General features: G+C 36.6%; 1 protein-coding gene across 3 annotated transcripts; it reads left to right on the top strand.

Annotated features, from left to right (window-relative positions):
- The first annotated feature begins 45 nt into the window (after positions 1-45).
- Positions 46-13,820, top strand: DBF4 (DBF4 zinc finger). 3 transcript variants are annotated; one of them, XM_059842726.1, is made up of 12 exons: positions 46-219; positions 1,167-1,345; positions 2,728-2,922; positions 4,006-4,056; positions 4,599-4,668; positions 4,811-4,887; positions 6,341-6,371; positions 6,647-6,692; positions 8,352-8,480; positions 10,902-11,016; positions 11,319-11,446; positions 12,579-13,820. In XM_059842726.1, exons 1-12 carry the CDS (start codon positions 174-176, stop codon positions 13,642-13,644), a joined length of 2,133 nt encoding a protein of 710 aa, XP_059698709.1. In that variant the 5' UTR covers positions 46-173; the 3' UTR covers positions 13,645-13,820. The 3 variants fall into 3 exon arrangements, with proteins under 3 accessions (XP_059698709.1, XP_059698718.1, XP_059698728.1); XM_059842735.1 differs by having other exon boundaries at positions 6,650-6,692; XM_059842745.1 differs by having other exon boundaries at positions 1,170-1,345.
- The last annotated feature ends 2,486 nt before the right edge of the window (positions 13,821-16,306 follow it).

Genomic DNA, 16,306 nt, shown 5'->3' on the forward strand with positions numbered 1-16,306 from the left:
CCTTCCCCTCCTTCCCTCGCCTTCCGCCCGCCCCTCGGCGGGAGGGGCCCGGCCCGCGCGGGCGGTTGGTGAGGGCGCAGCGGCCGCTGTGGCGGAGGCGGGAAGGCGGTGTGGAGTGTCTGTGTCGATCGGGGGTGCCGGCGGAGCAGAGCACGATGTGACTCCGCGGGAAGATGAAGCCGAGCGCTGCCGAGGCCGCCGACAAAGGAGCGCGTCCCCGTAAGCGGCGGGGGGCTGTGGGCAGCGCGGGGGAGCTGCCGCCGTTCGGGCCTTTCTCAGCCGGTGCCGCCATCCCGGTTGGGGCCGTGAGGCGCCGCCGCCCGCCTCGTGCCGGGCTTGGGCCCCGGCCGCCCTCGGGCTGGCGCTGCGGGCGGGGGCGGCTGGAAGGGCCCTTTGTGCCTCCGGGAGGTACTTGTAAAAGTGTGTCCCGGGCGTGTGGGAAATGGCCGGGCCGCTGCTCCCCCTGGGCTTCTCTGGTATTTGTATGGAGGGCTCCTTAGGCCCAAGGTGTGAGAACACACCCCCTTTGCGAGACTCTTCATTGCTATTGCAGTCCTGTTAATGCGCTCCAAACTTTTGATTATCCCTGAGAGGTTTAATCTGCGTGCTCCAATATTAATTCCAGTGTTTAGAGTGTTAATTTTTAAACAGCCCTGCCATGCGTGTGGTAAATATAACTCTGTATTTGATCCGTGATCATCTACAGAATTTTCCTTGCACACTTGCTTATCATCCATCTTTTCTCTTTAGATTCTAGATCAGTTGCACCAGCCTGTCTCCTTATTTTCTTATTTCTCTAGGTTTTTTTGTCTTCCAGATCCTGCAAAATTGACTGCTGTTCCTGCGGTAGTGTGCTGATAAGCCTTAGAGGATTTTGCAGCATGAGTAGTGGTTGTGCTCCCTTTCCTATCTAGAACTGTTTCAGGGAAGGAAGAGGCCTGTTCACTTCCTGTGGCAGCTCTCATTGTCTTGAGCTTCTCCAAAAGAGAAGCTTATGGCAGAGAGGTTGAAATTAAATATCTCTAAGGTCCCTTCCAGCCCAAGCCTTTCTGTGGAGGCTTGGTCCATCCATTTCCATAATTTAGGATTTTTCCCTTTCAAAAATAAAACCAAGGTCCAGTTCTGTTTAAATTGCCTGGGTTTTTTTTTTTTCCTTCTTTCCCCAGAAGATGTAATACAAGCAAAACCAGAAAAGATAAGATCTTCCCTGAAGAATGTGAAGAAAGACACAGGAAAACCAGAGAAACTCAAATTTAAGCCGCTCACTGGGAAGGTGTTTTACCTCGATATCCCATCAAATGTGATCTCTGAAAAGTTAGGAAAGGACCTCAAAGAGCTGGGAGGGGTAAGTTAATGAGAGGCTTACATGAACCTAAAAGGAAATGTGCACATGTGGAATGACTTTTTTGTGTTCTTTGTAATTGCATTTTAATGTTATTTGTAGTTATCTGAGATGGTATCTTATTTTTCTATGTTTGTCTTAAACTTTAATCCAGATAATGAGCTTATCAACAGATATTCAGTGGGCTTTCAAGAGAAGCTGCTTTCCTGATTGGAACAAAACTTCTTATTAGGAAGTTTTGTTTTAGTTGATTATTCACTTGGCTTAAAATTTTAGCCAAATTCATAGGTTTTATTGGTCGAGGTGATTTTTCTTCTGCTGCTTCTGACTATATTGACATGTTTACATGTTACAACTGATAGTGCGCAGTTGAACCTGAAAGAGACTAAAGGAAGAATTTTGTATATGTTTTCTGTAAGTTAGCAGCTTCACTAACAATGTTTTGCACAGGGTATTTTAGTGACTGTTTTTGAATACTCTTACTTAAACAATAAGTTTTATAGGTGTCTTACTAATTTTTTTCCTAATTCTCCTTTCTGTATGGAAGGAGGTCTTTCATACAAGCAAGTGGAGGGCACTTAGAAGTGCCTCTCTCTGTATATCCTCTTTCTGTAAAAGATCCATAGAGCAGAATTGAAAGGCAGAGTTTCAAGCTGTGTGATTTGTGCTTTCCTCACTGATTAGTGGAAAAGAGGAAAATACCTCAAACTATACAATCTGACATGAAATAACAAGGCAGATAGCTGTTGATCACACTGTAGTTGGCCTTGAAAGAGACTGAAGGAGCAAAATGGAGGAGTAAACTCAGAATGACATTTTCATATTGCTGGGTATGATAATATGAATCTACTTAAAACTTTTTTGAGAAATGCTATGGAAACTGTAGCTGTGAATCATGGTAGCTATCCTGAAATTTTAGTTTTTCTGCTGGTTCTAAACTCAGTAAATTTATTGCTTCTTGCAGACTGTAAATCACATTTGCAAACACCTGTCTTTAAGTTTCGCTGAACACCTCTCTCTAATTTCTGTTACATAAAATTAGAGTTGTTTTCCTTAAATTAATATGTTATTCCTTAATGCAGTGCTTGCATTCTTGTAATTCGAAAGTATTACAGGTAGGTATTAAAAATAGTAATAATCATAACAAAGAAAGATCTTTTAATAATTATTACAAGATTAAGAAATTTTAATTAGAATTTGTGACTGGTAAGATGCTAGTACAAGTTAATTGTCATCCAGACATGTAGAAAATATTTTCTTGCTCAGTGTTTTTGAACTTCCTTGTTTTAGAAGTTTTATCACTTTCCTTTAAAATATTCAATGTAAAATTGAGTTACTGATCTATTGTCCTGAAAAAATTATTTGTTTTATATCTTTGTATTTAGAGAGTGGAGAGTTTTCTTAGTAAAGATATCAACTATCTGGTGACTAATAAAAAGGAGGCAAAATTTGCACCAACTCTTGGTCAGATTTCTCCTGTTCCTAGTCCAGAATCTGCACCTAATGGAGGAAATGGTTCACCTCATCCTAGCAACCGAAAAGATCGACATGATGGCAGTTCATTTAAGATAGCAGATACAGTAAGTTTCTTAGTAGTAATACTGCAAATCAGGTGCAATCCACGGGATTTGCTCTCACAGTTGTTCTCCGATTTTGCTTCCTAAAGGTGGCAGCAGTTCCTTGGGTGAATAAGGATTTTTCTTACAAACTTTCTTTTACATTTATGCAGGCTAACTTGTTAAACTTAACTAACTCAGACTAATTCAGCAAAGTTTTTGGAACTTATTTTGAAAAGAATCCATTTTTGCACATAAGAAGAGTATACTAAAATATGTTCTAATTTACTATGTCTGACTTACAACATTGATATCGTGTTTGCCAGCTGGATCAGGCATATGATGACGTCCAGTGATTTCTGTCTCTTTAGCAACACAGCCTATTAAAATCTGGCTGATTTGGTGTTGTTAATGCTGATATCTGCAGAAACACTCTCTGATAGTAGTAGGAATAAAATTGAGCATTATGACTATTAAGTTTTTCTGACCTCTTTCTTAGGGGATCCCATTAATTGCAACAGTTGTTATCTGAATTTATGCAGGTTTATGTGAAGTTTCTTACATGAGCAAGTCTTTGTCCTTTGAAAATCATTAGCTGTACTATATATATGGTGCTTATTTAGAAATATGACCAGGCTGCAGGCTGGTCTTTGTATTGCATGGGTGAAGTCACCTCATTTTGCCAACAACCTGGGTAGGTAAAGGCAGCTCATTATGAATGAGCAGCAAAAAGTAGAAAAACGAAATGCAGTGGTGATTGAAAAGCAGGGGATAAGACAGAGACTGTGATTATATTCATGACTATAATTTTCACAAGCCTAGCTGATGAAACCTCATCTTTTGGTGTCTGTGTCACTGGCTGCTTATTCCTACCATCTGCTTTGTTCCAGCACTAACATTGCAGTGGACTTCTTTGGCCGAAAATGATTACTTGTTGGGGTTTTTTGGTTTTGGGTCTTTTCCCCACCATAAGCCTGTGAGAAAGATGCACATAATTGAAAAATTGGCAGCAGAATGAACAGGAGACCCTTGTAGCTAACATCTGTATTTGTTAAGAGCAATGTGAATTATTTCTCCTACTATAAATGTGTTTCTGTTTTAATGTAGGTACGTATGAGCAGAGGAAAGTCCTTGGTTGAAAAAGCAATCAAAGAACAGGTAAGCCAAATAATCAGCAAACTTGTGTTTCAGAGCCTTGGTGGTTTGTTTTTCTAGAAAAGGAGCAGTAGCATAAGTAGTCTTAGTGGTTCTAGAATGAAGTCAGTCACAGAATACTCAGTCAGAAGTTCAGGGATTGTCCTAAGTGAAGTGTCAGGTATGTTTTCTGTGTACTTCTGAAGAATTGAAGGTCTGCAGAGTCTTAGGACAAGTAGTAACATTTGTTAGGATTACTAATATAGCTAGCATTTAAGAGGTGCTCATAAAATTAATGTATATATTCACGGTCTTCAGATCTTGCTGTAAAATATGACCATAAAAAACAGTTTTTGTTTTCTGAAGGTTAAATGTGTTCTTTTGATGGTGAGGTGCTGTAATACAGAGAGAGACAGAAGAGGAGTGTAGGAGACTGATGTTCTTTTGGCTAGAAGCAAACCACCTGCATTTTAATCTCAGCTTTCATATTATAAGTTATATTTTAAATTATTTTAAGTAATTACTATGCATTGTTTAAGATTATTAATGTAATTTATTGCTTGCAGGACTTAATCCCCTCTGGTAGTATACTGTCCAATGCTCTGAGTTGGGGAGTGAAGATACTTCATATTGATGGTAAATATTTTTATTAGATGAAGCCTGACTTCAACATGTAACATTCATTGAACAGGTCTTTTGTTGAATTCAAAATATTATAAGTTATGTCAGACATACAAAAATTGAGTCAACTGAGTGTAATTCTCCCACTTTTTGCCAGACGTTAAAAATTGCATTGAACAAAAGAAAAGGGAGCTCTATTTAATCAAAAGAGGAGGGGGTTCGTCTAAAGATGTGGTAAGTGCCTCTCTGCCATTTATAAAAATGCCATTTGTTTTGTTACCTAAGGAAACACTAAGTACTAAAGTACTGAGGACTGCCTACTGTGAAGCTTGTAGATTTTATTTTAATGAAGGTGTTGCTCATTCTCAGTTTTTCACTGACTAGTATGTCTTGTGAATTGATTTAAAAACTATCTTTGATATTACAGAGTATTTGCTGTATATTTCAACATTATTTAAAAACAACTTTATTAGTAGCATTGATTCCATAGGGTGTAGAGCAGTGTTCTTGCAAAGGATATCTAAGAGTCAAAAGTGCTGAACTATCTGAAATTTCCATTCTGCATGGCTCAAAAGTAATTAATAAAATGTATTGTTGTTTTAGTGTGATGTACATAGTTTCTACATTGCCTTTTATAATTTTCCCTGTGACACAGTAATTAGAAATTCTTTCATTTTGAAAAATCATAGTTGTTTGCTTGAAAAGCTGTCTCCCTAAGGAGTCTGCAGCTCTTCCCTCATAGAGAATTATCATCAAGCATCTTGGAGCTAATTTGCCAAGTATGTGGATTTGGGGAGTGAAAACCCCCTTTTCTCAGGTTTTTAGTCTATGATGTAGTGAGGCATTAAAGCTTGTAGCTCCTCTGTGCTCCATCTGCAGTTGCTCTGTAATTTGTACAATTGTCTAGTTTAGCCATGGGGTCTGCTAAATAAAAGGAACCAAACTACCCAGCGTGTGTCACGTTGCTTTGGAATGTAATATTTGCTAGTTCTTGAGGCCACGTAAAATCCTCTGCCAAATCATCACTGTGTTTGTGGATAAATGGGTGAGGTTTTTTTTGCAAATAGTATAAAATGGGTTTGTACTTTTACCAGAATCAATTACATTTAACAGCTGATACTTGAATGTAGACTTTACTTTTTTCTGAAGACAAAATATTCCTTTAAATTTTAGTCTTCATTGCTAAAAATAGTAAAAGACACAGCCTGTGTAAATCCATTCAAATGAAAAGAGTTGTTTAATTGGAAATACTTGCTCTTCTACAGGTTTTGGTGGCATTTTGCAGCTTACAGTTAATTAGGATTTACAAAGTGTTGTAAAAATGTTATCTGTATCAAAGACTTAACTTTCAACCATGGCAAGGTATTTTCAGGGTGGAGAGGAAGTAAGTGTGTTAATTTACCTTTCTGTGTTTCTTTGTTTTGATTTGCTTTTAGAAAAAATAAGTTGAGGCATCTGAAGGAGAGCACTTCTTTTGTCAGTGTAGCAAGAAATATTTCTTTGTGAAACATGTTGTTTTGTTTCAAAGTACTAATGAGCTTAGTTTCCTTAAAAATTCATCATGAATGTGTGAAGACATGATTAACACAGAGAGACTCTCATAACTTAAATTATCTACAGCTAAGTCTTCAAGTACAGTGCAAATAATACTCACAGGGATTTTATACCATCTCTCTTTTTTCAATAGGGAAAACATGTTACTGCTCAAAAGTCAAAAAGTAAGTACTTCAATAATTTTAGAGGTTTCTGGCTTGATTTATTTTCTGAATGTTTAGAAATGTGTTGCAGTTCTTCTGTGGTCAAATGTGGTGCTGTACTCCAATTTGTATGTCCAAGAGAAGCATGTAGAGAGATTTTGTGGAAATCAAGAGTTTGTCAAAACTTGTACATAATGAGTTCTAAAATAAAGTCTGCTTATTTATTAAACTACTGGAGCAACTTGATAAATGATGAAAAGTATTTCTCTATTGATTTCCTTTTCTCCCCCTTTGAGCAGGTAGATTGAAAAGTCCATTTATCAGGGTGGAAGACAGGAGTTGGTAAGTGTTCCCTTAATGCATTTAGTAATGTGGTTCTCAAACTGAGTAATTCAGAATTACTTGAGGAACTGCATCCTTAAATCTCAATTCCTTGCAACTTCCTGACTTTAGATGTCAAGTGTACTCCCCCCTTAAAATGGCATACAAATGTCTTTAGCCACCAAATGAGATTGAGCAAGTAGTAGTATCGTAGGGAATATTTTCAGCAGGTGAAGGAAGTGGCAAGTTAACAGATAACTCCAGTTTGTAGATCATGAGAGTGGGTTCTTTGGGTTTTTTCCTACCAAGGAATGAAAGGGAATCTTGAACCTTTAAATCTTTCCTTAGATCCAAAACTTTGCATACTAAATTCCACTCCTGTGGTTCCAACTCAATTACATTCATCTCCTGCTGAGACTCTTTAGATGTAAGGAAAGTGAAGTTGTTAGTTAAAATAATTAATTGAAACTGGTTTAATTTCCTGTTCAATCATTTCTTTTTAAAAGGAAAAATTACAAGCTGTTAATCTGATTTCAATATCCACTCTAGCGTGAGGTCTGATACTTTGAGCTTTGAAAATTTTCACATCTTTTTGGTCCTGTAATCAGTCTTTCTTGTGTAAGAAAATGCCAGTTAGCCAGAAGTTGAAAGAACAATGAATTGTAAAAAAAGTTTGGTTCTGCACAGCATAATTTGCACCTTTAAATTCCTAAGTAACTTCTGAATTATGGTGTTGTTTATAAGCACTGAAATCTTTGACCTAATTTCTCTGACACTTTCTGAATTGAAAAGACATGTAAACCTGGATTGTACACTATGAATTGGTCCAATAGGTATGAGGGATGTGGGGATAGTGGGGAGAACTGGACCAACAGAGTTCTAAGGATACGAAATTAATATAAAAATATATGTGAGTTTCCCAAGGTGGTGAAAACACTTGAAACACTTCTAAATTTTTATGTAACATAATGTTTTTTAATGTTTGTGCAATGTAAGTAACAGTTCAGAAGCAGAAGGTGATGCTTCACTCTTGTATTATGTTTTTCAGACTTGTTCTTGTAGTTTTGCCTGAGTACCTTATAATAGTATTGTGGGGGAAAAAAATCAGACTGAACTCTGCCATCAGCATTTCAGTCAACTGATTATTCAGTATTTGAATTTTTGACATGTCCCATTTTGGAAGTTCTTAATCTTTTCAGAGCACTGGTATGGTTGCTAGTTCTGGTATCTCTGAAAGTACAGTGGTGTACAGGGATATTGTTTTTCTGAAAAATGAAAAAGTTTTTATATTTTGAATGGTGAGGGGTTTTTTTTTAAGAAAATGATAAAATAAATTTTAAAAAAGCATTGGATGTTGTGAACTGCTGTAGCTACTTCTCAGGAGCACAAATGCCCTGTTGTCCAAATTGTTATTGGGTTTATTGGTTACCCAGCTCACAACAACTAATAGGCACACAAGTCATATCCTGAGGAATGTGTAAGACAGCTGTGGAAACTGAAGGAAAGTATCAAGAAAGAAATGAATTACTTATTCTAAGATATTTGTCTGTTTAGCATTCTGTGTATGTCATATGTAAAAGAGAAACACTCGTTCAAGATTTTGGACCTGGAGTAATGTATGCAATGAAGCTCTTTTTCCATTTTTGATGTTTCTCTTGCACTTGTTTTCTGTTAATACAGCCAGTACCGACCATTTTATCTGCAGTTACTGAGTTTTCCATTTCTGAACTATTGTGTTCCAAAACCATATAGTCCATTTGAGGTGGATAAGAAGTATCCTGGTCAAAAGCAAACTCAGTCTAAGGAAAGGTTTGTTGAAAATTTTATTTTATTGAGGTGTGGATAGAGAAGACAGTTGTTCTCTGAATTATTCTATGACTAATTGTGTTCTAAAATAATTTCTCAACCTCTAATTTTCTGTGCTGTTTAATACTGTTGGACTATTAGCCATGTCTCATCAATGTATCTGCTGCACTGTTGGTGTCTTTCCGTCTGCACCCTCTTTATCCTGTCTTTAGTCCTTTTTTTGGGCATACAGATGCATACATCCAAATATGTGGCCTTCACCTTTCACTGTGGGTCAGCATAAGATATTTCTCTCCTTTCTCCCACTGGTTTCTTCTTTGTCCTCATCTTGGATGCTGTTCAGTAAGTATTTCACAGGAAGTATGTTTCTCAAGACTTCTTTTGAATTTGTCCATATAGTGCTGAAATAAGTAGTTGAATTTTTTAAAGCAGTGATATTCAATCACAGTGCTCACCCATTGTTGATAAAGAGTGTATATTGTTGATAATTTATAGAAATTAGATAGACTGCTAATACTGCTTCAGCTCTTCAAAGATGAAAAGTGGATGCCAGCTGTCCAGTGGAATTGCAGCTGGCTTAACAGCAAGTATTTATGTAATACATTTTGGCATTCAGGCTCGATTTGAACACTACAAATACAGTTAGAACTTCAGCAAATCAATTTTATGATTTGAAACTATTTAACAGTCTTAATTAACTGTTTTTTGTGAATCAGTTTTAAATTTTTTTTCTGCCTGTTTTTTTCATTGACTTCTAAAATTGATTTTTGTGAGAGACTAAATATATTTAGGTGGGGGGCAGGTTTGCTATATGTGGAATTTACTGTGTTTAGTGAGTTGCTGCCTTTCTGTCCTTGGGGCTGAAGACTTACATAGCTGTGATATCTGTTTTCTTTATGAATATGAAGTGGCTTCTCCACAGTTTTGTCCAGTCTTGCTTGATTGTAATACAGTGCTGGAGGTTTCAGCTGATATTGCCATGGTGCGCCTTTTTTTTTTTTTTTTTTAATAATTACAAGGAAGGTGGCAGTATGAAAAGGCAAAAAATGTATATTGCAGGGGTTACTGCTGTATTAGTAAGGCAATTTCTGTTTGTGTCTCTTTAGAGGATGTTGGAAAAGCCCATTCTTTTTAAAGAATTAAAAAAACAAAAAGGCAGTTTTTGTTTAGATGGATTAAGGAATATGATATATTAAAAATTTCAGGATTTATGTTTGAATAAATATTCCTAATTAATACTTCACATGGGCACTTACCAAAGAGATGTTTACGTGGGAGAATGTTTCATACTCAGCAGGTGAATGTGACCAATGTCAGTTTTGGGAGGGGTGGGGGGGAATGTTCACTTGTTTGGTCTCTACCTGGGAGAAAAACTTGTTGAAGCAAAGTTGTTAGTTCTACTTGCTTCTGCATTGGGCAAGACCTGCAGACTTGTTCAGTCTTCAGATGATCCATTGTATCGCTTCTATCCTGCTTTACTGGTTCTCTGTGATGTTTGCTGTGTTCTGGAGGGAAGGTGTGAAGGCTGGTGTGGCAGTTAAAGCACACATTAGAGTTCACTGGCCTGGGGACCCCAAGGAATGCCGGGGCAGGGTGTTAATGTTAAGCATTGCTATGCTTTGTAAGCTAGAGATTTTTCAAGACAGATTTTTAGATGTAAAGTCCTGAGCTTACATCAATGCAGATACTTGGTAAAATCTGTCAGTGATTTTTGGGTAACAGCGAGATGGAACTATTCCTTTGAAGTCAAGAGGAGGTAGAGTTTGATGACTTTGCTTTACTGCTGGCATTTCAACTGTCGGTGGTTTAATAGTGGATTGCAGCAAGCAGTAGCTCTTCCCAGATGAGGATTCTGAAGAGTATGAGCAGCTGTTAAAAATCTCTTAATATTTTAATGTCCAAGACGAACTTTAGGTTCATTTTTTTTGCATTCCCACTTAGCCTTTTACCTATAAAAACAGGACAAAATGGCGTTTGGTCGGCATATTCAAAATTACGTACAACCAACAGTGGGTGTTAAAATCTTAATTTTTTTTTTTTTTCCTATTTTGGGTTTTATCAGCTGTGCACAGACTTCTAAATGCCCTTTGATTTTTATTTGTTTAGCAATTTTGTATTATTTATTCTGAGTCAATGATAGCATTATGCCTATATTAACCTGGATGTTCTATGCTTACATATAATTCCACTGGGTCTGCCTGTCTTCTTGCAGTAAATGTTTCTGGGTTTTGTTTGTTTGATTTTAAATATAACTGTAACTCTTCAGGTTTTTTAAGTGTTGACTAAAATAATGTAAATAGTTTAAGGGGGCATAAAGGTTTGTTTTGGTAGTGTTTTTTTTAATTGAGTAAGAATGAACATACTGTGAGGGGCAAGTTGATCACTCAGTTCCATGTTTAAGACTCATTAATATTCTCTTAACAGAAACAAAATAAACAGTGACAAGGATTGTGGAATGCCTGCTCAGTTTCCTCAGAAGGACAAGAAAAAGAGAGGATATTGTGAATGTTGTGGGAAGAAATATGAAGATCTGCAAACAGTATGTGAAATGTCAAGTATATGCTTTGATACTGTCATATAATGTGGTATCACCAGAGGTTTCCCTGTAATTTTTTATTTTAAAATATTTTTCTGAATTACCAGCAAATTAGTATTTTCCCCATATTAGAAGAAGTAATCAAGGTTTAAAACCTACCTCTGATATCTGTAGGCACTAGAAATTCATGCCTTAGAGATGCTGGTGGTAAATTAACGATATTTGCTTGATTCCTTGTTGTGCTATTGACTTGTATATTGATATCTGTCATATTAGATTTAGTTCATGTTTTTTCTTTATTGCAGCATCTTGAAAGTGAACGGCACCGAAATTTTGCACAAAGCACACAGTATAAGGTTGTTGATGATATCATCTCGAAGTTAGTTTATGAGTTTGTTGCATACAAAGATGATGATTCAGGAAAAATAAAAAGGTGAGTTACATATTGTAAATTCTAAAGACTTCGAGTCAGGACACTGAACATAATGATATAGTTTTGAAGTTCTTGATCTGAATAGAACAGGATAAATTCATGTTTTTAAGGCTGAAGCAAATAATGGAAAATTTCAGTGAGGTTCTATGTGGCAAATCAGTTCTGTAAAGCAGAACTTAGACGACATCAGAGAAAGTTGAGACTGAAAGTTGCCATAAGTTGTTCTACTTATCTTCAGCTCCTGTAACACAAAATCTCCTGAACTGAGCTATTGCTAACAGAAAGACAGCAATGTGTAGACATCTTGTTCTGAATGATTTGTCATAGTAGTCTAAGGACAGCAAATTAGTCAATCTGGTCTCCTTACTTGTGGAAAAACTTCCTACCTGTACTCTAAACCTCTTTGCTTCTGTACTGCCTGTGCAAGACAGAGGAAGCAAATGTTCCTTTCTTTATGCTCAAGAGCTTTAAAGGGTAAGAAAGGCTTGTTTGGTGTTTTGGGCTGTGGGCACCAGGGTCTTTGTTATGTGAAGCAGTAACACTGCTCAAGGTTGCTCTGATTTTTTGGAAATGAGTCAGGAGATAAGGAATAATGTTCTTGTTTATTAAAAAAAGGCAAGTAATGAAGAAGTAAAGATATTCTTAGAGAAATCAAAGGAAATGTAAGTAGAATCAAACAACTGATAGACTAATGAAATCAATCCTTTATTTCTTTTATGATTTCAAAATACTCAGAGTTGTTAGGCTTGAGATCCTGTCAAGAAAATCATGTTAATTTTGTGTTTAAATATCATAGAATATTTGTATTTATAGTCCTTGCATTATATTAACTAACTTCTTTTGTTCTTAATGCCACTGTAAATTGAGATTTTCTGAAATACTAGACTACATTGTGTGTTTTTAAAACAATGTCATGAGCTGTAGAAATCAGTAAGAAAACATCAAAACTATAAGGCACTCTGCTCCTGTAGAAATAGTGTGTTGCTACCCTAAATATCTTTCCTTGAGGAATCAAAACAAAAGCCCCTTTGTCAGTTCAGATGCTTTTCTAGAATCAGTTGCATATCGAGTTACATTTATGTATGCATGGGGTTTTTATGTTTGCTAATATTTTTAAACAATTTCATTGTAGGACAAAATGTAGCACAGGATGTTTTTCTCCTATTATTGGAAAGATAACCAGACCAGATGAGCTGAAAGAGCGACTGAAAAAGCAACACATTGCTTTGAAAACTTACTCCTGGAAGGATACTGCAATGCAGGCTCTCAAACTGGATCGCCAGCCTGCAGAAGTACAGCCAAATTCTGTGCCAGTACCTACCCCTGTTTCTGCATCTGTCTGTTCAGTTCTTTATTGTCGCTCATCACAACCTTCAGAACTAAAAAGTAAATTCAGAATTAATAATGAAAATATTAAGACTGATTGCTCCTCTGCTCTGAAGTTACGAGAGACTGTTGTATCATCAAATTCCATACAACCGCCCCTTCAGAAAACTGACAAAGTGTACACAGAGAACTTGTCTCGAGCCGCTGAGCTGTTCAGCAAGGAAATACTGGAACCAGATGAAAGTAAAAAGAACGTACAGTGTTTTCAGGAAGGAATAGGTACTTTATATTCTCATACCCAAGTTACAGATTTTGGTGAAAAAGACAGAAACTTAGTCCAGCAAAAACGAAAATTAAATAATTCAGTAGTTCTACCAGCAAAGTGTTTGAAAAAAGCAGATGCCAATCCTACATTTGTCAAGAAACATCACGATTTATGTGATAATCATCAACAAATGCAGCACAATGTCGTTCTGGAGGCTGAGGTATCTGATCTTGCTGTGAACAAAGAACTTAATGCATCAGCTGCCAGCACTGCCCACAGTTCACCGTCTGGAAAGCTGCACAGAAAAGTGAAGCTTAATTTGAGAAAGAATAAAAGAGAAACCCGGAAACAGAATATGGAGTTACATGTAAAGAATTCAGATGGACTGTCTGTTCCTGAAGAGAAGAGAAGCACTTGTAGCTCATCACTGCAGACCCTATTGGAGTTATTTCAGACAAGTGAAAGAAACTCAGAATTTGGAGGTTTTACAAGTTATACTGAGAGCAGACGTTCAATGAGCATAAATGATACATGTGAAGGGCAGAGTGCAAATGTTTTGTGGTCATTATTTTCCTCTTCATCCTCATCCCCATTTTTTGGATTTTAATACTGGTTTATTTAATGTAATGATTTTTAAATTGACTTGAAAATTTAAGATTCTATTCATGGAGACTTAAATTGCTGTATTATATGTACAGATTATTTGGTTTTTAAGTTTTTTAATGCGAAAGCTTCTGTATATGTAAATAAGAAAAATAAAACTAAGTTTGGCTTTGGTCATGTGTTTTGGGGTTTTTTTAAAGGTACTGCTTTATTGTGTCTGGTAGAAGGCTATGACCCCACATTTGGATTAAATGAATTGCTAGGCAAACCATGATGCTACTGCATTTAGATAGAGTAATTTTCTAAAATCATTGACTATGATACACTCCACGTAACCACATTAAAAATAACTGGATGTTCCACTGTAAGTAGTCCATTACTCACAGATTACTTATGTTTTACTAGCATTTAGTTGCTTCCCTTTTCTGTTCTGCTGCTTTAATAGAGAGCAGCAGTAACAGATGTATTACATTCTTTGACTACTCTGATGTATTATTACTAAATTAAAACTATATTGTGTGTTTCAGCTAATAAGAAAGCAGTTAGATGTATGTATTTTCATGGGGGTAAACAAGCAAACAAGAAACCAATGGGACAGGTAGGTTTCTGATCGACTTGGGTTGTTTGATTTTTCTTTTGGAGTAGCCGGCCTGTCAGATTGGCTTTACTCAGAATGTGAGTGAAAGACACAAGTGAGAGTTCAGAAGACTTTTTATTTAATAATGCAGACCTTTATGAGAACTGATTTCTTTCAGAATTCCCATATCTGTAACTCATGAGAGGGCACAAGTATGAAATGACAAGAGACAAAGCTTTATTAATAAATGTAGAGTGCCTTAAGGTCATTTGAGAGATCTCAACCAAAGAAATTACTTTCATTAATTTTTGCATAAATTACTTGTTTGCGTTTTCATCTCTTGCCCATTTAATATTCTCAAATTCAGTGCTTTTACAGTTAAAGTGCTTTAATATTGCAGGCTATTGTATGTCCTTTATAGGCTGCTTGGAGTGCGGGAATAGGTGAGGAAAATTATAAAAAATTATATTTCCTTTACAGGGGGTATGAATTGGAAGTTTAATGAGGAAAGTAGCTGCTTAGGGTGTTACTGTCACCTTTAAAGGTGACATTCCTTATTCCTCTGTTAATGTAATTGCATGTACATTTTGGTGAGGACTGCTTTTGGCTTCGCCATCTTACTGGTCTCTTCTGGCTTGATTTGTAGTTAATTCTGATCTGGATTCACATCCAGAAAATATAGAAAGCCATGACAGAAATGAGCAAAATTAACATTTTAAAGAGGAGTTGATCTTGAGTGTGCGATATCTATTTATTTTTGCCTGCAAATTACCAGTATATAGTACTCTAGGACTGGGACTTTAAAGTAGAAGATTGAAGCAATTACTTTGTTCTTCGTTTTGAATGACACTTTAGTGATTGCTTTCTTGTTCAGTGAGTTCAATATATTTTAGGAACAAGTGTTTTGACTGGTATTCTTCTATTGAGATAATTTTGTTCAGTTGGAGGTTTTTTTGTTGGGTTTTTTGTTTGGTTGGGGGTTTTTTTGGTAGGTTGGAGTTTCTCTGGATGTGCTTTTTTTCTAGCTTTTGGTTCAGTTTTAAAAGTAAAAGTTAGAAAAATCTGCATTTCCCCCTAAAGCATTGCAGCAATCTGCCAGTAAGTATCTCTTTCTTCTGCTTCTCTGCTTTCATCGCTGGGGCACATGTTTCTTAGCTCCCCTGGTGGCCTCCACCTGTGCATTTCTATTGATACACATAAGAATTGCTGCAATGATAAGGGTGAACGGTAGGGTGCAAGAAGTCACATTAGTATATCTATCTACTCATCAGATAAACAGTGTGTGTGTTTTGCATATGATTAAATGCACTCCTAGAACATGTTAGCTCAACAGGCACTGCTAAGACAAGTTTTGAGCACATTAGAATCTTGAAGAGAAAAAATAAATCTGAAGTTTGTCATTAAAATATGAAGACTGTTCATTATAACCCAGAACAAGATTAGGATAATCACTGCTACTGGTTGCAAAAAACAGTTCTAGTCATGATGCAAATTTTGTTTACTGGTCACTTTAGTGTGTATTAGAGTCCCCTTTGTCATATGTTCGCTTGGTATCACAAACCACAGTAAGCCTATGAACTATTTCCAGAACAGATTTGCTCAGCATATTTAATTATTTTAATGGATTTATTATCTTTTAATCATGTTTAAAAAAAGCCCCCACAGTTTTTACGGAAGTTTGAATGTGTTCATGTTACAATTTGAAAAAATTAATGTGGAGAGCTAGTTACTAGAACATCTGTCTCTCTCTGATTTCCTCATAGAGAAGAAAATTGAGTATTTTCAAAATATGTGGCAGTGATTGTGAGAAATGTCAAACAGTTCAGACTGTGGTCACTAAAACTGCACTTCTAATGGCAAACCCTTATATATCTGCATTTATTTGTCATAATTAGGTATTATATAATTACGGTTTGAACTTTCTTCTAATCCACTTCATTTTTGAATTGTCTTACTTTCTGTGACTTTGAGGGGCAGAAATGTGTCCATTCAGATAAGTTATAGTGTGGCTGTGAGGAGGAGAGGAAACAGTTCTCTGTGTGTGTGTGTGTGTGCATGGGGGTGTACATACAGGTGCTCCTGTGGGGAT

This window comes from Haemorhous mexicanus, chromosome 1 (assembly GCF_027477595.1).
Source record: "Haemorhous mexicanus isolate bHaeMex1 chromosome 1, bHaeMex1.pri, whole genome shotgun sequence".
In the NCBI taxonomy this organism is placed as follows: domain Eukaryota; kingdom Metazoa; phylum Chordata; class Aves; order Passeriformes; family Fringillidae; genus Haemorhous; species Haemorhous mexicanus.

Bases quoted from the DNA above. Each gene is read 5' to 3' on its own strand.
- DBF4 (XM_059842726.1), top strand. From the start codon at position 174: ATGAAGCCGAGCGCTGCCGAGGCCGCCGACAAAGGAGCGCGTCCCC. The intron at 4,057-4,598 runs GTAAGCCAAATA...TATTGCTTGCAG, and splicing joins AAAAAGCAATCAAAGAACAG to GACTTAATCCCCTCTGGTAG. The intron at 4,669-4,810 runs GTAAATATTTTT...ACTTTTTGCCAG, and splicing joins GAAGATACTTCATATTGATG to ACGTTAAAAATTGCATTGAA.